The sequence below is a fragment of the Cetorhinus maximus genome, chromosome 12 (genome assembly GCF_964194155.1).
Source record: "Cetorhinus maximus chromosome 12, sCetMax3.hap1.1, whole genome shotgun sequence".
Lineage (NCBI taxonomy): Eukaryota > Metazoa > Chordata > Chondrichthyes > Lamniformes > Cetorhinidae > Cetorhinus > Cetorhinus maximus.
This window is the reverse complement of record NC_135890.1, coordinates 96,702,061-96,725,525: the sequence shown is the minus strand read 5'-3', so window position 1 is coordinate 96,725,525 and position 23,465 is coordinate 96,702,061. Positions and strand designations below refer to the sequence as shown.

Below are 23,465 nucleotides of genomic sequence, written 5' to 3'. Positions count from 1 at the left end.
ATGAGGCAAAGTCAACAAGCCATTTCAATGGCTCTTTGGCTGTGCCATAACATTGCCTCAATGGTAAGTGCTGAGCTGCTCAAATCCCAAAGGGAAACTTACAACTGTTTTGGAATTTGTATATTAATTTCAGATGCGTGCCTTGATTCAGTAGTAATAAGATCACCAAGTCTTAGAGGGTTTTTACAAAACTAAGTTAAACATGTATTAAAAGAAGAAATGATTTTAAGCATATACATTGGTCCACAAATTACTACTATGATAACTCCTAGTTCCCCTAATTAATCTAACTCCCAGTTAAACCTCCATTAAGGCAATATCAGTTACATAGCACATAGGTTTTAAAAGGCCCAGGCAAAGTAACACAATACCCTGAAATTTAAAGTGAGTTTTTCTCAGCTTTGGTTCCTTGTAGACAGCAGCTTGAGGCTTAGAAGCTAGACGCTTTTCACACTCGTGTTAGATCTTAAAATGCCTGCCTTTACACACAGCCTTCTCTCCATTATACATATTTTCCAATTTGAATGCAAATTCTCATTGTTTCACTATGTCTTTGGACTTTACCTCTCTAATAATAAAAATCTACCATAGTACTAATTTTACCAGTTATCTTTGGGAAAAAAATAAACACATTGTTTCTTAACTTCTTCTGGCTAGGTGTAACATTTCACCCCCTCTTTTGAATTCAAGCTACTCTCGTTTATTTTTTAAAAAATGCAAATGTTCCCTTTACACTTCGCATTCTAAAACTTCACCCATGTTTATCTATTTAGCATTTCAAACCTAGTTTCCCACCTGATACATCAAAGCACCCAGACCAGCTGTGTGTAATTCAGTTCAAACACACACCCCACTATTATTCTACTTTACAATAAATTCCAATAACATTATGAAAATTATTATATCTTCCTGACAACAACTTGGAAACCTTTCAATTGAGAGCAACAACTAATCATAGTCATAGAGGTCTACAGCACAGAAAAAGACCCTTCGGCCCATTGAGTCTGCGCTGGTCAAACAAGTACCTAACTATTCTAATCCCATTTTCCAGCACTAGGCCCATAGCCTGGTATGCCATGGCATCGCAAGTGCACAATAAAAATTCTACTTAAATGTTATGAAGGTTTTGGCCTCTACCACCCTTTCAGGCAGTGAGATCCAGATTCCCACCACACTCTGGGTGAAAAACCTTTTCCTCACATCCCCTCTAAACCTCCTGCCCCTTACCTTAAATCTATGCCCCCTGGTTATTGATCCCTCCACCAAGGAGAAAAGTTCCTTTCTGTCTAAGATAAAAACAAAAAACTGCGAATGCTGGAAATCCAAAACAAGATTATAAATACCTGGAAAAACTCAGCAGGTCTGGCAGCATCTGTGGAGAGGAACACAGTTAACGTTTCGAGTCCGTATGACTCTTCAACAGAAGTATCACCACCTTCAACACCTCTTTGTCCTTTTGTCTATGACATCTTTTGGCTATCTCCACCTATCACTGGCCCTCTATCCAGCTCTACCCACACCCCCTTAAACCAGCTTATATTTCACCTCTTTTCTATTTTTACTTAGTTCTGTTGAAGAGTCATACGGACTCGAAACGTTAACTGTGTTCCTCTCCGCAGATGCTGCCAGACCTCCTGAGTTTTTCCAGGTATTTTTATTTTTGTTTTCCTTTCTGTCTACCCTAACTATGCCCCTCATAATTTTATACACCCCAATCATGTCCCCCCTCAATCTCCTCTGCTCCATGGAAAATAACCCCAGTCTATCCAATCTCTCCTCATAACTAAAACTCTCCAGTCCAGGCAACGTCCTGGTAAATCTCCTCTGCACTCTCTCTAGTGCAATCACATCCTTCCTATAAGGAATATAATGCGGATTCCAGAACTACACGCAATACACCAGCTGTGGCCAAACCAGCGTTTTATACAGTTCCAGCATAACCTTCCTGCTCTTATATTCTATGCCTCGGCTAATAAAGGCAAGTATCTCATATGCCTTCTGAACCACCTTATCTACTTGTCCCCCTATCTTAAGGGACTGGTGGACATGCACACCAAGGTCCCTCTGATCCTCGGTACTTCCCAGGGTCCTGCCATTCATTGTGTATTCCTGTGCCTTGTTTATCCTGCCCCAGTGCATCGCCTCACACTTACGATCGCCTCACACTTACGATCGCCTCACACTTACGATCGCCTCACACTTACGATCGCCTCACACTTACGATCGCCTCACACTTACGATCGCCTCACACTTACGATCGCCTCACACTTACGATCGCCTCACACTACTCAAGAGGCTTGATTTTAAAATAGTCTCTCAAAAAACAGTCACCAGCATCTTTGATCAAATTCTGTTTTAGAGACAACAATCTTGGCCTTTCAGAAAAGTCCTCTGGAATTGGATTTCGAACCTGGGCAAAATCCTACAATTCATTTGTCCCCTTTCAGGAAAATATTTGCTGAATTTTGTGCAAACCTGAGACAAGTGCTCCAGAATTACATGTTTAATTTCCAAGCTTCACTGTCCATAATGATTGTAGCCATGTTCCTGATATAGTCTTCTTTGTCTTGCAGTAAACAGCTACTCCATATTAATTTTGGCAAAGCTCTGTATATTTTCCATGGGTAATGAAAATGTTACAATTCCCTTCTCAAAGAGAGGCTTGGTTGATTGAGTCTGCCAAATAACCCAATTACAATCTGGAAGCACTGGTCAAGAAATTATGATAATGTTAATTCAGTTACTTGAAAACCTAAATTTTTAGAAACTTGCCAAGTCTTTACCACAAGGTAGGCATCACACTTCTTCAACTATCTTCATTCAGTCATTTCAGTTGAAAGAGCTTATCTTTGATAAACGTTGAAAAAAATCTTTTATCATTTTATCATTGGGGACAGGATATTTGGTCTCCAAGGGACTTGTTTTTTATTTTGCTACCTTGAGCAAGAAGGAAAAAAACTGAATTTCTTCACGTACTGAACACCAAATGTTGTATCCATTATCAGTTACATAGCACACAGAAGCTAGGGGAGCTAGGAACATTAATTTGAAATGACAGATCAGTGCAGTATCACTTCATGCAGGGATCATATATTTACTGGTAGAAAACTGAAAAAGACTGCTTACCTGGTTGGTGCCTGCCAGTGCTACCCATACAAGCTAACATCAACTGCCTGTTTTACTATGGAAGATAGGCAATCAAAAGCAAGAATTACTATAAACTTTAAGAAACTCTTTTCTGATTGGACCAACTTCTGTTTGTAGAAATTGGTGAAATTTCAAACATCTTGTACTGTGTTGAGATCACCTAATGCAAGGCTATATCATTGTATGCTTTTTATTCAAATTTCATCTTCAATTTGCTCAGTTTCTTTCAAATTTAAAGAAATTCAGACTTGTACTACATATCCTCTGGCTACATGAACTTTCATCAGTAGCTCCCCTTCACCAAACTATCCTCTTGCCTTTGTCATGAAGGACCAGTTAATGCTTTTAGTTGGTGTTGGTTAAAAGATGTTGCTTGCTAGCTCTAGGTATGGCAATGGCATGTTTTATACACATGCACTAATATTAGTAGAAAATGCCTTGCATACACCCACACAATACAAGTAATTGTTCAGTAAATAGACATATGAAGTACAAACATCTACCATCGTTCAATAACTAAGTGTGGCACTCACAATGATCAAAAAACATTTGTAAATCAAAATCTACTTTTCCTTGAATGGTGCCATGTAATCTTTTACATCTGCCTAACTGGCAGATTGGTTTCTATTTTTGTTTTATCTGAAAGACACCACTTCCTCAGTACATAATTGATGTCTCAGCCTAGTACTTAAAGTGGGATTGTAACTCAAATGTTCATAAGTTCAAGATCTTTTAAATACTGTGAAGGATATTGTAAAATTATGAAAAGGCTCTTCCTTGTTGATAAATAATGAAGATCAGGGAGCTTATTACCAGGAATGCTCTTCTGAGCTCAGTTAAAATAATCTGGGATAAAAACAGAAAATGCTGAAAATATTCAGTAAGTCTGGCAGCATTTGTGGAGAGGGAAAAACAGAGTTAATGTTTCAGGTTGATGATCTGAGCCTCTGTTGTGACCCCTGCAAGCTGAATCCAATGAGTCCCCAGCAGGTTGTTGTTTGGGTTGGGCAGCTCACCAGTTCTATTTAACCGAGACCTCAAAATAGCTCCAGCCTTAGAACAGATGGCAGCTGGTGCCCTCTAACTCTTAGTTCAGACAAGGAGACAAAATCAAGCCTATTTTTCCCCCCTGCTGTTTGTATAAGCATTAAGTGCTGATGATCTCACTAGAGAGAGCAGGCTGGGGAGGGGTGACTGAACCCAATGGCCTGAGAGAACTGAATTAATGGACCATGGTGTGGTTTGAGAATGAGATTGGGAGTTTTTGAAGTGCGTGCATGGTGGGGATAAGAGGGGAGATGGAGGTAGCTCTTGTCTGCTTTTTGGACCATGGCGTGAGCTGTTTTAGGGCATAACCTTTGTGGAGAGTGTAGTATAAAGGGTTTATGTTAAATGTGTAAATATAGTCTATGTCAGTGATGTACAAAGCATGGAGAGAGGAGTTTTATGTAGAGCCTTGTGCTGAGTCTGTGTTGTACGTAGTTTGTACAATGTTCAATAAGAGGCAGAATTTACCAACCATCTTGCCTCCAGCATTATCTGTAAGTCCAGATCATGAACAACCCCATCTAAAACCCATAGCGATGATAAAACAGAAATCCTCTCTGTCTCTGTACCTCTCCCTCTCCTTTAAGTCACTCCTCGAACCCTATTTCTTTCACTAAGCTTTTAATCACCTGTCCTAATCTGTCACATGTGGCTTGGTGTCATATTTTGTTTAATTATGCTCCTGTGAAGCATCTTAAGACATTTTATTATGTTAAAAGTAGTATATAAATGAAAGTTATTGTTGTATGCTTTAACACAGTGTTACCTGATAGCTGTTGCTTACTAGCTATGGGTATGGCTAAGGCATGTTTTATCCACATGCACTAATATTAGCAGACAATGCCTTACATACAGCCACACAATTCAAGTAATCGGTCAGTAAATAGACATATGAAGTGCAAACATCATTCAATAACTAAGGAAAACTCACAATGATCAAAAAACATTTGCAAATCAAAATGTAGTATGCACATGCACTTTAATCGTTGAGATTCTTGGTAAAATAGTAATTTGGAAAGCTGAGTTTACAAGTATGAAAATAAGTATGGAGATTTGAAGGGTCATTTGGACTCGAAACGTTAACTGTGTTCCTCTCCGCAGATGCTGCGAGACCTGCTGAGTTTTTCCAGGTATTTTTGTTTTTGTTTTGGATTTCCAGCATCTGCAGTTTTTTGCTTTTATGAAGATCATATGCCCAGCGATGGATATATCCTCTCACAATCACCACCAAAATTAAGATAATTGTCTCATTATGGGATCGATCTTTGTGCAAATTTGCAGTAATATTTGCCTACTTAACAATAATTCATTGGCTATGAGCAACTTGAACCATTCTGAAAACACAATAATATGCTGTATAGATTTCTCTCTAGTCAGCCAGCCAATATTCATCCTCTCAGGAGCAGAAATGTGTGACCAGTTGAACTAAGGATATATGAAGGATAACATGCAGGGAAAAGTTAAACAACTCAAAATCCTTTCATTTTTAAATTGCAGGTTTTTGTTTGATTTCTTATCATGCTATTAAGTTCAATCTGCAAGGTCTCCAGTTTCAGTAACATGTCTGAGCATGCTGCCTACATTATGTATCAATGCTTTCTGTGCCTGCCTATTATTTTGTCTGAATTACAATGTATAGTTTGAAAATAATTACTGTGAGTAGGATAATACCATGTTAATTGGTGAATACTGTGGATTTATGCTGTAAATTATTTCTAATGTAAATTAACTAAACTAATCTTCAAATCTTGAGGTTTTTGAAGAATTGTGTCGTTTGTTCTATAACCTTGTTCTTAGGCAAGCAGTGTGACTTTGTGTCTGCTTTATAGGCTGGGGCCACATCGATGTGGGCTTCATGTTGTGGTCTGCTGAATGAAGTAATGGGTACTGGAACAGTGCGTGGACAGCAACCTGGTTTCAGTGGAGGTACAGGGCCATTCAGATTTGCCCACAGCACAGGATATTCTTCATATCCCTCCCCAATGCCTGAAGTCCCAAATATAGTCTGTAAAGGCTGTGGTCAGGCCTTTTCTCTCTTTAGGAAGAAGGTGAGTTGGGTAATCTTTAAATTTGCTGTACATCTAACTTAGCATTCATGCATTAAAGGGGGTGGCAAGGAGTGAGAGGGAGAAAATAATGCTTGAATAAAAAGCTGGATTTACAACAGGTCATATGTGAGTTGTATGAATAGATAATGCTGTGTCATCTGTGTCTACTGCATATAAAATGTTTTCTATCCTCTGTGATAACAGTGAAATATAATCTGTTCAGCATTTGCTTTAAGGTTTTAGTGACTGGCTGCATTAGTACTTGCCAGATTGAGTTTTTTTTTAAGCAGTTTGAATTTTGTATGAACTGACAATAACAAAAGCTTGCATTTATATTTGAGTCATTAACATAGAACTTGGGTCTAAAACTACCCATTTGTTAGTGGTAAACACAATAGTACAGAAGTATTTAAAGGAATACTTCAGACCACATGTTCAAAATTTAAATAAACTCAAGTACATTTGCAATATCACAAACCAAGCACTTGCAGTAATTTTGATCCAAATTATAGCGGCTAGGGCAATTTATGCAATCTTTGTAGTTTTCCGTTATCACAGCTAGGCTGGATGAGAGTCATAATATCTTGATTTTTCTGCTGCTTCTTAAATGCTTTGACAGGCTACTCAAATTACTTACAATGTAAATTGTTTTAATTCCAATACCTGTTACAACAGAGAGCATAGCTCTGCTCCTTATATTTACTTATAATTATCTGTTTAGTGTAGAAAATAAATTCACTGTAGTCAGCTTGTGCATTAAAGCAAAGCTTCTCATGGCCAATGATGATGCATAATGAACCATAGCACAGTTCAAAGCAAAATAATTTACATAGCCATATACATATTTTGTCCTTTGTTTACTGTTTGTCTCCTAATTAAAACAGGCGTCTCCTAATTGAAGCAGGCCCTGTGTCTTTCTATGCAAGAGAACCAATCGGAGAACAAAATCAAACATATTTCTAAATCAAAATGTGGTATTGATTCCCTTTTTCTGTCAGTTTTTCCTTAATTTTGACAGAATTAACTTCTTACTGTGATACAATTCTGCAAGCATGAAACTTTATGTAAATGGCTATCTTTAATAAGTTAGTAAGCTACTGAGACAATGTGGGACTGAACTATTATGCTAACCAGTTGATATATGGTACTGGATATTATTAGGTGCTGTGGTCCCTGCTTTCCACCCCAAGATCCGTCCCTGCCCACCACACGCACGTACACGCACATGCACACGCACACACACACACACACACACACACCGGGCTAGCACGTCAGCGGAGAGCCCATCCAGCGAAAGAATGTCCACCCGTAGTCATTCACTGGCCAAAGCTGTAGGCTAGAGGAGGAATTGCAGCCCCTCAGGGACAGGATGTCCCATCTTGGATAGCTGCCGGCTAATCAGATGACCTGCAGCTCTGTACTCCCAGCAGCACTAGATACAGGCAGTTTCCAATGGAAATTGCCATTGAAGCGGGACATCCAGGCATGGGGTGGTGGTGTGGGCTTCTCCTGGGTCAAGCTAGCAGGCCCAAGCGAGTGGGGTGGATGGCTGAGTTTGAGTTTGATGTGGAGGGTAAAGGGAGAAGTGTGTCTTGGGGTGGGTGGGGTGGGTGGAGGGGGTGCAGGGTACCTCCAATGGGCACAGGGGACCACCTCACTCCGCCTGACACCAGCTCTCACAGTTAAAGCTGCCGTGCCACATGCTTGGCATAGGCCTCCTCATGCTGCAGATAAAACAGTGGCAGGGCACTTAATTGGCCACTTCAGGATCTCCATAGGCCCAAAGGTGGGTGGGTTGCCTGATGCCTCCATCGCCTTTCTTCCTTTCCTCTGTAAAATTTTATGCAAGTCAAGAAGGGGGGGTATGTGCTGGGAAGGCTACTTGCTGGAATTTATGCTAAATTCTCATAATGTAATAGGTCCTATCTTGATAGGATAGGGATTACCAACATTTACTGAAATTAAAATTTACAGGACACGCTGTTTTTAAAAATGTCTTTTACTAATGGGCTAGCTATATTGGTAATATACACTGATATACCTCGATACTTTGCTAGCAGTTGCTCAGTTAATGTATGAAAAGATTAACAAAACAAACAGCCCTTTAAATAACTGACCTTTTCTAAACTTTATGTATATGTGATAGCTAGGAATGCATTTTTTTTCTGTTTTAAACCAATATCCACCAGTTTGATGTTAAATGGAAAGAAAGGTTCACAAACTTGATATACTGTGGTCGTTTTGCTAGATTACGTTGAATACAGTGACTAGTTCACCACAATTCACTCAGGTTATATCAGCGCTCAACTGGAAGTGCATCTGCACCCACTTCATTCCAGCAGACAATAGACACAATCCTGCATGCATTGACTGATATAATGTTTTCAAAATGTCATGCTAGTCATGTATAGTGTCATAGTAAGTCATTTAAAAAATCTAAGTAGAATTTTGTCGAGGCTACAAAACAAAATCAACCAGCTCCTGATTTCTATCCAGTGATCTCGACTGGAAAGTGTAAATGTGTGGACACGGAAATAATTGGTCTGGGCCATGATGGTCAAGTAGTTTTCTGCCTTGGCTCGCACATGAATAATCGTTTCACTGTGCTACAGAAATGTAGAACTATATTGCAACATAGTTCACTAGTCAAGGAAAACTGGAGTGGGGGAGGGTTGGCGCTAGAAGATGGAGAGGAGGAATAAAATGTTGACTATATTCCATATACTGTGACAAAAGTTCCAAGATTGCTGAATGTTAAGGGACTCCAGTTCCTATAAATTTAATTGTTTTGGAAAATAAATTTGGAATTTTAATATTAAATACTGTTTGCTATCAGATGGAATTCTTTCTCCACCTGCCAAAAGTTTTGAGTTGTATCTTTTTTTTTGAGAAGGAATTCAGTTACTTTAATTGCTTTTGAATAAAGTTCCCCTTTCTATTAGTTCAATGTCTTTTTAGTGCTGTCCTCACTAATAGCAAATCCTGGAAAAACTTGCAAAGTATTGCTGCATAAGTAAGTTTAGTTGTTTGCTTAAATTTTAGTGTCCCTGTTTTACAAACATTTCTAGTCCTAAGTTTGTCAGGTAGTGATAATTCAAATTGTATCTGAGGGGTAGTCAGAATATATTTATAATTTCACTAGTCTTTTTCCAATTGGTAATTCACTCATTTAATTGAAAGGTTTGTGAGCTTTTTAGTAGGTAGTTTTTGTTGTTATGAGTCCCTTGATATGTTCTACATTTCTACAATTTATGTTGTCACTTCTTCTTGGATATTTCCCTATTCTTGCATTACTTGCTTCCTGGAATGAAACCTAGCACCTCCTCCTTTTGAGTGCTTAGGTAAAAGTGAATCTGACAATCATTAAGGCACGTAAATTTACAGCTATTGTTTAAAAAAAATGGACAATTGCAGAATTCAATCCCAAAAATAATGTAATAGACAATTTGGCATTCAATTACCATGAAAAGTCACCAAATTATAACACGTACATTTATGGCAATAACAGTATTGTTATAAAATAGATTACTGACTCACTGACCAGTGGAAATATTTTTCCTGATTTACCTTTTTTGGGGGGATAAAAAGGCTACCCAATTTGAAGCATAAAAATAACTGAACTTCTCTTAAACTTCATTTAAGGGAGATTTGATGGAAGGTTGTACTGTAATTACTTCACTATGAGGAGCCCTACTGGTGAAGCCCACTCTCTAAAAGTATTTATCTTTTGTTTACCAGTACATATGTAAGGAGTGCAAGAAGAATTTCTGTTCATTCTGTTCAGTGATGCAAGAAAGTCTACGAAGGTGCTACACATGCCAAGTGTTACAACAAACTTCCTTCCAGCGTAATGAGCTCATGAAAATAAAAGTCAAAGATCTACGAGAGTATCTGAGTTTAAGAAACATACCCATAGAAACATGTCGTGAAAAAGAAGACTTGGTACAGCTTGTATTGAGCCATCATGAATCAGATGCTGATGGTGTAGACACTGAGAATATACGTTCGTCAAGATCACAGAGTTCACAATTTTATACCAACCCTCCCGTCACCACCTCAGCATCAGCAGCACCATCTTCTCAGGGGATTTCCACCAATCAAAGACCTAGCTCAGGAACTCCAAACATGCAACAGGTAGATTATAACTTTTCAAATATGTTGAATTTTCATTTGGGAAAGATCCAACTGGTGCAGTTCTTATAAATCCATTCCGAACCAAGTTACTTGTGTCTTAAAAAATCTATCTTAATTTGCAAAAGTCCAGTCATTTTTAAGCATTTGAAAGTGTGCAATCAAGAATGTTTGTAACAAAATGTTTGTGCTAATGATATTCCTTGAATACATTGGAATAGTTTTCCAAAATATGAATGCACACCTTCAAGGTTTAGGAGACATTCTCTTTCTTAACCTACAGAGTTAGCAAAACCTTCATTTGCTTTTAGTACTCATTTTCCTAAAATTTCATGCAATAATAACATGAAAAAAACACATGTTTTCAGAGTTGAAAGTTTCCAGCTTTCTGTGAAATTAGTCATCTGTTTTGGCTATGCTGTTTTCAGAATTCCTTGAGCATTGTAATTAAGCTGAATAGATAAAATAATGGCAAATACAGATCTTGAAACGTTAACTGTGTTCCTCTCTGCAGATGCTGCCAGACCTGCTGAGTTTTTCCAGGTATTTTTATTTTTGTTCTAGTTGCATTTAACTTACTGAAGTAAGGTGATCAGGGTAATGCTTTGATACTGTTTTGTTGAAGGGTCATGAGGACTCGAAACGTCAACTTTGCTCTTCTCCGCCGATGCTGCCAGACCTGCTGAGTTTTTCCAGGTATTTCTGTTTTTGTTTTGGATTTCCAACATCCGCAGTTTTTTGTTTTTATGTTAATGCTTTGATACTCCCTGAAGAAGGAATAGGGAAGGGAAGAAAAAGAGATTGGAAATAATTTCATGGCAAGGAACTGTTGTAAGGATGTTTGCTGTTTTTTCCACCTCATGTTTCAAACCAGAAAAATGTTTTGAAACACGAGGTGAAGAAACAGCAATCGTCCTGTACCTGTTGTACTCACTGACTATTTCCACTCCCACTTTTTTTATGACCTCTAAACAACCTTTGTAACTGAATGTGAAGAATGCCACTTGCCTTTCTAGGTGCTTTTACATTATTAAATGAGTGCCATTGACTGTCATTGTGTAGGTATGGTGCAGTTGGTGGCACTCTGATGCATTCCTCTTTTAGATTAATACAATATTGAAAGGTAGAGCATCTGCAGGTTTTTTCCCTACATTTATTAAATGTCAAAAGCTAACAAAACATCATTTAATCCTCTAATTTGGACATCCAGGATTTTATAGAAAATATTTTTTGTAATTATGAATTTCCTGTCAGAATGTTTATTTATGCTTTAGTTTTGATTTTTTCCTCTGCACATGCAAATTCTAAAGCCTAATATCCATTCCTCCTTAATGTGGTTTTGTAGTTGAATCTAATTTATTTATTCTAGCTGCTTTTTTGAATTACATTGATGTATGTTGGAATGAAATATTCCATGTCTTTTATTTCAAGATACTTCTGATGTTGGTTAACAATGAGCCAGCTCGTTGCTATTTCTAATAGGTCTTGTCCTTTTCCAGTCAGAGACCACTCTCCTTGACTGGTTGCAGCTGTTCCAAAGGGATATAAATCAGCCAGCAAAGAATCGTGTCTGTTCATCAATCTATGATATTTCAAGGCTGCATCTATAAGATAAATTTGCGAAAAGGCAGCTTTACTTTTTCTGGTTGTATCAGAAGCCTGTTTCTTGGAATAGTCATTGACTTGGATTTCATGATCTGTGGCAAAGCAACAGTGCACACTGCTGATCTCAAAGCTGTCCACAAATATTCAGTGATCTCTGTGGCATGGATTTCCCCTTAACATGAATTTGATGCCAGTCGAGGGGATCTTCAGGCATCTAGCAACAGTGTCATCAAGTAGGGTAATCAGCCAATTACATTGAAGCATTCTCAAACTGCAGCCAGGAAGTAAAATGCACTGAATTTTCACTTAGAGCATGAAATAAATGATTGGGAAGGAAGAAGCTGAAATAGTAAACTTTAAAAATTTTAATTTTCTTGATAATGTTTAAGCTTGACATTCCACAAATATATATTTAGCTTTTGAGGGCCAGTGAGGCTGTTCAGCAGTAATTATCAGCTTAGTACGCTGGTAAAACACATTATACCTCATTTAACAAGATGTAATTTTTTCTCAAGGGTTGGTATAGTGCGATAAATTATGTAAAAGGACAAGTCTTATCAGCTCAATGTTTCTACTTGATTGCAGCCTAGGGAAAATTCAACACCCTATGATAAAGCTTGGAGATGCAGACACCAACTTCTGGATTTCTGTGTTTAAACGTGGATGCCAGAAGTTGTTCGTGTTTCACAGAAGTAATGATAGAAAATGCTGACAATTTTGTTGTAATCATGACTGTAAAATCCGGATTATTTTGGTAGATACTCTTTTGAAAGTTTGTGTGTGTGTGCATGTTGATGACTCATTTGTTGGGGGGGAAGGGGAAACTAATAACTGGCAAATCTCTGGAGCAGTTTCTGTAGCTATAAATAAATGTCATCTCACACACTTTACTGGAAAAAATAATTCAGTCACTGTTGTTATGCAGTGGCCTTGGAATGATTGACAGATGTCAGTCTCATTAGCAGCCTCATTAATGAAAACATCAGGGGTTTTCTGTGTCACTTTAGTTGGCCAGAATTTCTAATCAGTTCCCATCACTTAAAATGTCCACATTTAAAATGGCCAATTGCATATAGCGACCAACATTTGCAATAATGTCCATTTCAAAGTTGCTGCTAATAGTGTCAGAAGTAGTCTATTTTAGGCAGCATCAGCTATGCTTACTTGATGTTAAAGTGCCCTGAATGATAAAATAACATTACCGTTTAATGCTATTTAAGAAGATGCATCAACAAAGAAATCGCTCAACTATCGCTTTTGCAACAAAAAGGAGAGACAGGTTTTAGGTGTTGATGATTTAAAGATGTCAGTCGCCTCTGAATCTTGGTTACATCCTTCGATGCAGACACACATCTCACAGAACTGGCTGTCTTTACATGGACCGAGCTCCATAAAGATTCATCATCAGTAATAGTTGCTTCAGTGTTTCTACTTGAGGAGTTGGGGACCAAATTAAAAAGCTTTTGGATATGCCTGGTGCTGCTCCTGGCGTGCCCTTTTGCATTCTTCATTGAACCAAGGCTGATTCCCCCCATTTAATGGTAATGTTAGACTGTGGGATATGCTGGGACATGAACTTACAGATTGTGGTTAAATATAATTCTGCTGCTGCTGATGTTGGCCCACAGTGCCTCATAGATGCCCAATTTTGAGTTGCTAGATCTGTTTGAAATCTATCCCATTTAGCACGGTGATATTGCCACACAACGCAATGGAGGGTATCCTCAATGTGAAGATGGGGCTTCGTTTCCACAAAGCCTATTTGGTGGCCACTCCTACTGATATTGCCATGGACATAATCATCTGCAACAGGTAGATTGATAAGGACAATTAAGGTTTTTCCTCTTGTTGGTTGCCTCACCACGTGACACAGACCCCAGTCGAGCAGATATGTCCTTCAGGACCCGGCCAGCTTGGTCAGTAGTGGTGCTACTGAGCCACTCTTGGTGATGGATGTTGAAGTCCTCCACCCAGAGTACATTCTGTGCCCGTACCACCCTCATTGCTTCTTCCAAGTGGGATTCAACATGGAGAAGTACTGATTTATCGGGGGGGGGGGTTGTTGCGAGGGTGGTAGGTGGTAATCAGCAGGAGGTTTCCTTGCCCATGTTTGACCTGATGTTTGTGGGATTTGGAGTCAATGTTGAGGACTCCAGGGGCACTCTGCCTGGTTTCATTCCTTATTGACTTCTCTGCAGCAGTCTGATACAACTGAGTAGCTTCCTAGGCCATTTCAGAGGGCATTTAAGAGTCAACCACATTGCTGTGGGTCTGGAGTCACATATAGGCCAAACCCTGTAAGGATGGCAGATTTTCTTCCTTGAAGGGCATTAGTGAACCAAATTGATTTTTACGACAATCTACAATTGTTTCATGGTCAACATTACTGAGAGTAGCTTTTCATTCCAGATTTACTAATTGAATTTAAATTCCACCAGCTGCTATAGTGGTCTTTGAACCCGTGTTCCCAGAGGATTGGCCTGGGTCTCTGGATTACTAGTCCAGTGACATTGCCACTACATTACTATCTCCCCTGTGTTAGATTGGTAAAGGTAATAGGGCCTTAACAACCAAGGTATCGTCAGAAAATTAGAAAAAAAGTCAGAGCTAAAGGCACTATATGTTAATGCATGAAGCATTCGCAACATTAAGTAGATGAATTAATAGCACATATTAATAGGGTTTGAGCCAATAGCCATTATGGAGACATGGCTACAAAGATGATCAAGATTGGGAACTAAATATTCCAGGGTACAAAATTTTTAAGAGATAGGCAAAATGGAAATGGAAGAGGGGTAGCTTTGATAAAGGATGGGATGGAATAAAGACAGAAAAAAGATCTCTGCTCAGAAAATCAAGAGTAGAATCAGCTCAAGGGGAAAGATAAGAAACAGCAAGAGTTAGAAAACACAGGGGGCCTATAAACAAATCCCGCCAAACAGTAATTAGTGGAGGGCAGAGTTTAAATTGGGAAGTTAAAAGGTGCATGCAATAACGGTAATACAGTTGTTATTAGGGACTGTAGTCTTCATATTGACTGGGCAAGCCAAATTAGCAGTAATAGTATGGAAGACAAGTTCATGGAATGTATACAAAATAGTTTTCTAGATCAGTATGTTGCGGAATCAATGAGGGAACAATCTACTGTATTTTGGATATAGTATTGTGCAATGAGAAAGGGTCAATTAATCTTGTAATAAAGGGGCCCCTAGGGAGGACTGTTAGAATTTTATATTGTGTTTCAAAGTGGTTTAGTTCGAAACTAAGGTCTTAAACCTAAACAAAGCAAACTACACAGTATAAGGAATGAGTTGGCTAAGATAGGTTGGGAAACTGCATTAAAAGGCATGATGGTACCCATGAAATAGCTAGCATTTAAAGAGCTGATATATAATTTGGAACAAATATACATTATTTTAAAGGACAAAAATCTCTCTCAAGAAAAGTGGAACAACTGTGACAAATGAGAAGTTAAAGATAATATATCAAAGGATGAGGCTTTATAATGTTGCCAAGAAGAACAGTAGGTTTGAGGATTGGGAGGATTTTAGAATTTAGCAAAGGAGGACCAAGAAATTGATAATGAAAGAGAATGAAAGTAGGCTAATAAGAGACAAAAAGAAACAGTGAAACGTTTTTATAGGTATGTAAAGATTAGTGAAAGTAAATGGCAGACCCATTAAACAAATTCTTTCTATCTGTCTTCACAGTAGAAGACTCAAAAAATATTCTGGAACCAAGGGTCCAGAGAGAAAGAGGAAATTGGAGAAATCAGTGTAAAAAAAATAGTACTGGAGAAATTAATGGGACGAAGTGGTGACAAATCCTCTGGATCTGATGACCTGCGTCCTAGGATTTTTAAGAGTAGCTGCTGAGATAGTGGATACATTGATTTTGATCTTGCAGAATTCCTTAGATTCGAAACAACCTCCAAGGATTGAAAGGTAGTAAACATAATCCCACTATATGAAAGGGGGAAGAAAGAAAATAGAACTATAGGCCAATTAGCCTAACACCCAGCAGTCGGCAAAATGCTAGAATATTATTAGGGAAGTGGTAACAGGACATTTAGAAAATCATTATATGATTAAGCAGAATCAACATGGATTTATGAAAAGGAGATTAGGTCAGTCAAATCTGTTCAAGCTTTTGAGGATGTAACTAGTAGGCATTAGGAGGAACCAGTGCATGTAGTGTAGTTGGATTTTCAAAAAGCATTTGATCAGGGGCCACACAGTTTATGACATAATTAGAACTCATGGATTGGGGAGAATCTAGCATGGATTGAGGATTGGTTAGCGGACAGAAAACAATGTAGGAATACATTTTTCTATTCTTCTTGCCAAAGTAGACAACCTTGCATTTTAACTCCATCTATCAAATTTTTGACCACTCACTTAACCTATGTATATCTCTTTGCAGATTCTTTGTATACTCCTCGCAATTTGCTGTCCTACCTACCTTTATATTGTCAGCAAATTTGGCTACAATGCACTCAGTCCCTTCATCAAAGTCATTAATATAGCCTCAGAATAAGGGGTCAGCCATTTAGGACTGAGATGAGAAATCTTTTCGCTCAAAGGGTTGTGAATCCTTATAATTCTCTACCCCAGAGAGCTGTTGATGCTCAGTCATTGAGTATGTTAGAGGCAGAAGTCAATGGACATTTGGGAACTAAGGGAATTAAGAGAAAGGGGAAATACTGAGAGGCTGGAGTTGAGGTGGAAGATCAGCCATGATGTGTTGAATGCTGGAACAGGCTCGAAGAGCCAAAATGGCCTTCTCTGAATCCCTTTCCTTATGCTATGTTCCTGTCATATCCGAGAGAGAAAAATTGTATCAGATTGGCTGTTTGATTTACTTTGTTTCTCTGTTTTCTCAATTAGATGCCGAATTACCTTAGCTGTCCTAATGTCTCCTCCTTTGGTTCTGTCACTTTTTGTTTGATTACCTTTCTGTGAAGTGCCTTGGAATGTTTTACTGCATTAAGGGTTCTCTATAAATGTGAGTTATGTTAACTAACCTTACAATCAATATAGGAACGTTAGGTGAACCTGCTGTACTGGCCATCTCGTTTGTACAAATGTATCTTCTATAAGTTGGGGGCGGGGGGGGGGATGGAGAAAGAGAGTGTATAAATAAGCTAGTATATTTTTAATTTCATATTGCCCCCAGCTCAGTTTGCAGTGGAAAATATGTTCCCTAGTGAGGATTTTAAAATGTCTCCAGTGTAAATGAGACTCTAGGTACAAGCATTTAAATAAATGCACCTGAATATTTTGGAGCAGCAAATTTATTTGCAGGAGAGTCTTCCTTATGGAGTGTATAAAGATTCCGTAGCGTTTACATGCGGGTGCACATGCCTATAATGGTTTTCAACATGGAGGCTTACTTTATTGGAAATATCTACAAGGCCTGTGCAAAGTGCTCAGTGACTAGTGGGAGCAAGCAAATCTTTTAGTCAGCAAATCTCTAGAATGTTTCTGTAGTGCTCAAATAGCTTTCATTTTCATCAGCTGAGAATTTAATAAATGTCATTTAGTAAGAATATTAAAAATTAAATGCATTAAAACTCTTAAATTACTCCTTTTTCAATGAGGTGCTGTCATGCGTTGCACTTTATTTGGAGTATCGAAGCCAAAGTAATGACACCTGGTAATTGAAATGATTGATCAATCCAGTGATGACAGCAGCAGCAAATCCTACAAATAATTAATGTTATTACATCAGGGTGTTGATGCTGCTTTTGCTTTTAAATTGCAGTGATAAAATTTAACAGTTGACTACATAATTTGCTTTGTTTTGTTTGTGTGCAGTTCTTTTGTATGGAGGAAACTAAAACTACCCATCCACTTATAATGGAAATGTTTTCTGAGTATAAATTGCTGTGCATTTGCAAGTGCTGCAGAGTGACTTACAGTTATTAATGGTGGTTAATGATTTTTTGTTCTGTAATGGAAAAATAGCTGCAAAGAAGCCACATGTGAGCAGACATTTTGGAAAAAGACTGCCTTGCAGCATGTGCACGGGTGTTGGATTTCAGTATTCCCAATTATGTTGGGTTTGGAATATTTATGACATGATCACAAGTTTTCTGGAGCAGTTGTACACGTTGAAATGAGACCAACGGAAATCATTAGATGTGCATGCCTGTTTACTGCATTTACAATAAAGCTGTAAGCCTAACACCTGCTTCCCTTTTATTTGAGGAGATTTCTTTGTGGGATTACAATTCCAGCTTGCACTGTTTCTTTTTCACTGTTTAATGCAATGCTTTGTTTATACAGAACTTTTAAATATTGTTTTCAAAAATGCCTGACTATGAAGGCATTGGTATTTCTAGGAGAGATTTTAAGTTTTTCTGTGCAAGATGCCCTACCACACTAAAGGTTTAGTCCCTATAACTTTTGTTAATGTAAAATCCAGGTTGAACAGGAAGATGCTCACTTGTGCCTCAGCCTGCTCCAATTAAGAATGGGAAATTTCTGAAAGGTCACCGATGTGAAATGTTAACTCTGTTTTTCTCTCCACAGATGCTGTTAGACCTACGGAGTATTTCCAGCAGTTTCTGTGAATGATTTCTAGTTCCTTGTACAGTATTTGCATATGCAGATACTTTGTTACTTGATGAGGTGTTCTAGTGAAATTGCACTAACACCAAAAAGCAGTACAAAAAAAAACAATTTTAATTAAGATTTTGGAATGGTATTAACAGATACCTGTGAATAACTCATCTGCCTGCCTTTTGTGATGTTGTATCAGTATGTCTGTTCTGCTGGTGTATTTACATGAACTGGTTTAATACAGTTCGTCATGTGAGCTCACAGCAGAAATTTATACTGCCAAAGTTACATTGCTACTTGATCAGGTACATCGCTATCTGATCAGATATAATGAAGTTCTGTTCATCATTTTTAAGATATTGGTTAAATGTTAACATCTGCAGTCATCTCATGGCTAATGCTGCAAAATTTAAAATCAAGCTTTTAAAGCTCCTGGGCCTTCTAAAGTTTGCTTCAGAGCAGTTGAAGTAATGTTCAAGTATCTCCTCAAACTGGCGCCTCATCACTTGCCAGAATTTAGTTGTGATGACTTAACTTCCGTTACACAAGTTATTGTGATGAATTAATGAGAAAACTGCAGAATCACTGGGCCATGATTGTTTCTGTGTATTGTTATGATCCTGGACCCGACCCCCAAGTTTTTGGTAAGATCTGATTAGAGACCAATAATGTTTTGTTTAAAGCAGGCAAGTTTGAGATTCGAGGCATTTGCTAAGAGAATAAAGCCACAAGACTCCACTGGTTTTGAACAAACAAAAATAAATAAAGTTTACTATACAAGGTCAAAAAGATAAAACAATTTACAATATCTATCTTATACTCTAACATTCAGGGTTAATATGAAGTACGTGTGAATTAATGGGCAAACTGTAGTCAAGCGCACCACGTTGTATAATAGATAGCAAATGTGACCAAGACAGATCGCAAGGATTTCTCAGCAACCCACCCAGACATCAATAAACATTGAGTCAGCCAATATAATTGAAACTCCGTCTCCCTTACGAGGGACTCCAAACATTTCACTTTTGAAGATCGAGCCTCTGAATTCCCTCAAAGCCACTCCAACTCAGACTGCCTGAATGACTGTACACCTCCCAGGGTCATTCTAGTCTCCTGAGGCTCTGTTCCCCTGGGTTTCCGAGTCTGCACTTCAGCCTCTTCTTACTGGCGCAATTTCAGCTCTTTTAATAGCCGGCTAGCTTCACTGAGCTGGCACGGACCCTGGATTTCACCAAGCTCCAATCTCCCCAGATACACCAAGTTACAAATAGCTTCCAGGGCTTCTTCTCAGCCCTTACCCTTTCTAGCACTGAGCCAGTGATCCGCCACTTTTCCAAGTCCTCAGGACTTCCCCTGTGTCCTAACTGCATAGAGCTATCAATGGATGATAGAACTCCTGAGCCCAACTACACAGAGCCAGCCAACAGCAATACTTTTGCTGTCTTGAGCCTACTAACAGCAGCACCTTTTCGGTATCACCTTACCCTGCTGCAGAACACCCCCCCAGCAAATACACAGATAAATTGAAACCCTAGAACTTTCTTAAGCTCCACCCATCTCTAGCTTTAATTCCCAAAACCAAACAACCCTGGGCTGCATTTCTTTGCAATCAATGTAGACAACTTGCCTGCAATTCTCCAGCTAAGTAAGTCCACCTGCTGTTTAATGATCTTGCCTTTCTATCTTTTAACCCTTTAAGTTAACATGGCCCGAACCTTTTAAGCGTACTAGTCTTCAAGCTGCTTTAGTTGCATTTCCTATTTTCTATAGTTAAACTTCAATCTTCCCAGAAGTAAAAATTACTAAAATATTACTATGAACCATGAACTAGGTACTTGGAGTTGGTGAAATCTATGCTTATTTAATTTCTTATCCACAATATTTACAGGGGAGAGAAGATACAACATCTCCAATGAGTAGAGGATCTGAATCACAACAAAATCAGGAATATGTAAGTGTTACATTTTTGGGGTTTACATCAGATATTCTACTATGAATCAGCATCAGTGACCATGTCCATAAGTTGACTTTGCATTCCCTGTGAACCAGACAGTGACTTTAGTTGCCTGACGTCTAGGTAAACAATAGAGAGACATAGCGACCAAATAGAGAACTTTTTCTGGTTTATTGGAACATCTCACATGTGCCTCATGAATTTCTCTACTTTTACACTATATAGAACTTGAGGCTCAAGCTACAAACCAATAGACCACTTGTTTAATGTAGAGCAGGTTGAAGAACTGATTTAAGTATAAAATGATTTATTTACTTTAATTTACCAACTTCTATAATTTTGAAATACCATTGGAGATTAGCAAAGAAGCTTCTCCCCTGTTATTTTTCAATTGAAAATGGAATTTCACTTCTTACATGATGAACCATGAGTCAAAATAGTGCAGTTTGTATGGTTGCTAAAGACTTAGAATCTAGGTAGTCCAATTGGAAGCCCCTAGTTGGACAGTTGACTGCCAAAATGACTGCAAAGAAACATTGGATCCAACCCTATTTGCAAGCTTTCCCAGGTCTTCATTCCAGCCACAGCTATCCATTGAAGATAGAATATCATTCCAGGATGACTTGTTTCTTCAATCTGTTCCAAGTGACCAGTGGTTCAAGAACCTATGAACACTTCTCTTAATAAAAAAACATTAGCTAAGTAGCATTTTCAATTACAATTACCATTCTTTGTCAGTGGCATAGTATGTTTGTTCCTCCGTTTGAATAATCTGTGATGCATGGAACTTGACACTTTATCCATCCAGCCATCAGACACTGTAAAACAGGTTAAATTCAATGCTTCTGCATTCAATCTACAGGAAATTATATTAAAACAACTTGTTTCAACAGGACCCAGTAAGATATGTGAATATTCCTGATCGATAACCATTCAGGCAGTCTGTCTGTGTTTCTATCCACATATAGTGGTACCAATCAGATCATGCGCTGAGGTAAAGGTACGGCCAGGTTGTCCACTAAATACTCTCCATCTTGCAGAAAATTAATAATGATGACCTTTTTGGCAGATAGAAATGATTTATCTCTCAAATGCATTGGTTCAGAGGTTGTGACTAAACAGTACTTGCCATCCGTAATACTTGGACTTGCCCACAGACTTTCATTAGGGTTTTGTGCTGTGATTTGCGATAATTAGAATGCAGAAATATCATCGCCCTCTACTGGTTACCTGGGAGCAGGGCAAGCAATGCCCTTTCTCAATGAGCGTGAAGAATCCTTACTGAGGCACACACAGTAAACCAGGAAGTGTAAGATTTTTATTCTGTGATGAGAGATGGCCACCGTATGTTGCCCATCCCCAATTGTCCTTGAAAAGGCGGTGGTGAGCTGCTGCCTTAAACTGCTGCAGTCTGTCTGGTGAAGGTACACCCACATTGTTAGGAAATTCCAGAATTTTGATCCAATCACAGTGAAGGAACAGTGATACAGTTCCAAGTCAGGATGGTGTGTGGCTTGGAGGGGAACTTGCAGGTGGTGGTGTTCCCATGCATCTGCTCCCTTATCCTTCCAGATAGTAGGGGAGAGATGCTGTGAAAGGAGTATGGTGAGTCAATGCAGTGCATCTTGTATATGGTACACAGTGCTGCCACTATGGACCGTAGGTTCCGAGCTTCCCAGTATCGGATTGGAGAGGTACCCCAGAGATGCACCGGGGAATCCCTCTTGGAACTTCACAGGTAAGCATTTGCACGGCAATTGCCCAGAAGTGCACGCTTCCTCTGGGCAATTGCGCTGTGCTGGGAACTATCCGAAAATGTGATTTTAAAACGCAAACTTTGGTTCTGACGGGGTTACACCAATAGCTACCCAGAAAAAGTTAGAAGAATTAAAACCACTTCTAACTTCTAGGTAACAATTCTAAAGACCCAGACCGAACCCCCCACCACCCCTGACCCCGCGGGGGACTCCTCCACCCCTGACTAACCACACCACCCCCACGGTATTCCCCACTCCCTGACCTCCAATGGGATCCCCCCACCCGTTTGGGACTCCTCACCCAATTCCCCCCCACAATCCCCTCTCCCTCGCAGGCCTGACCCTTCCACCCAACCGGACTCCCGAATTCCGACCAGAACCCCAACCCCCCAGTCCCCTGAACTCTCAGCCGCCCATGCCCCCCACATGTCTGACCCCCCACCCGCCGCCACCACCACCCCCACCCCACAATGTCCGAAACCCTCCTCTTTGGCTGCCCCCCCATCCCGACCTGACCTCAGAACACCATCCGCCCCCCAAATCCTATCCACTTGCCTTCTTCCTGGCCTGTCAATTTCAATCAGACCTTTAAACTTACCTGCTTTTAGGCAGCTAGTGCTGTAAAAAAGGTGTGTCCTTCTTCAATCCAACGGTGCTGGACTTTAGAGACAGCTGTGCTGCCTGGATCTTGCCCAGCCTGAGTTGGAAGGTTGGGCGAGACAGGCACAGAAGAAATTTGGCATAGGTAATTGGGCACAGAGTGACAATCTGACGCTGATTGCCACTCTGAGGAAGTTACGGCCCAACGTGTCAGTGATGGAGGGAGTGAGTGGTGAAGATGGCGGATGGGGTGCAGATCAAGTGAGCTGCTTTGCCCTGGATGGTGTCGTGCTTCTTGAGTGTTGTGGGAGCTGCACTCATCCCGGCAAGTGGAGAGTATTCCATCACACTCCTGACTTGTGCCTAGTAGATGGTGGACACACTTCGGGGAGTCAGAAGGTGAGTTATTTGCTGCAGAATGCCAAGCTTTTGACCAGCTCTTGAAGCCACAGTATTTATATGGCTAGTTCGGTTATGCTTCTGGTCAATGATAACACCCCAAGATGTTGATGCTCGAGGATTGGGTGATGGCAATGCTGTTAAATGTCAAAAGGGAGATTCTCTTGTTGGTGATGTTTATTGCCTGGCACTTGTGTGGCATGAATGTTACTTG

At 39.4% G+C, this 23,465-nt stretch overlaps 2 protein-coding genes across 4 annotated transcripts in view; one reads left to right on the top strand and one right to left on the bottom strand.

Annotated features, from left to right (window-relative positions):
• Window positions 1-23,465, top strand: part of LOC144687738 (E3 ubiquitin-protein ligase RNF34-like) — a 37,759-nt gene that overhangs the window by 4,974 nt on the left and 9,320 nt on the right. Inside the window, exons 2-4 of one of the 3 annotated variants that reach the window (XM_078554205.1) lie at window positions 6,024-6,242; window positions 9,981-10,376; window positions 20,430-20,492. In XM_078554205.1, coding sequence (XP_078410331.1) covers window positions 6,024-6,242; window positions 9,981-10,376; window positions 20,430-20,492 — 678 coding nt within the window. The remainder of the gene's footprint in view (window positions 1-6,023; window positions 6,243-9,980; window positions 10,377-20,429; window positions 20,493-23,465) is intronic. The other 2 variants (XM_078554207.1, XM_078554206.1) reach the window with 2 other exon arrangements.
• Window positions 10,948-23,465, bottom strand: part of kdm2bb (lysine (K)-specific demethylase 2Bb) — a 252,681-nt gene continuing 240,163 nt past the window's right edge. Inside the window, exon 24 of the mRNA XM_078554193.1 lies at window positions 10,948-11,140. Within this exon, the coding sequence (XP_078410319.1) occupies window positions 11,123-11,140 (18 nt within the window). The 3' untranslated portion in view covers window positions 10,948-11,122. The remainder of the gene's footprint in view (window positions 11,141-23,465) is intronic.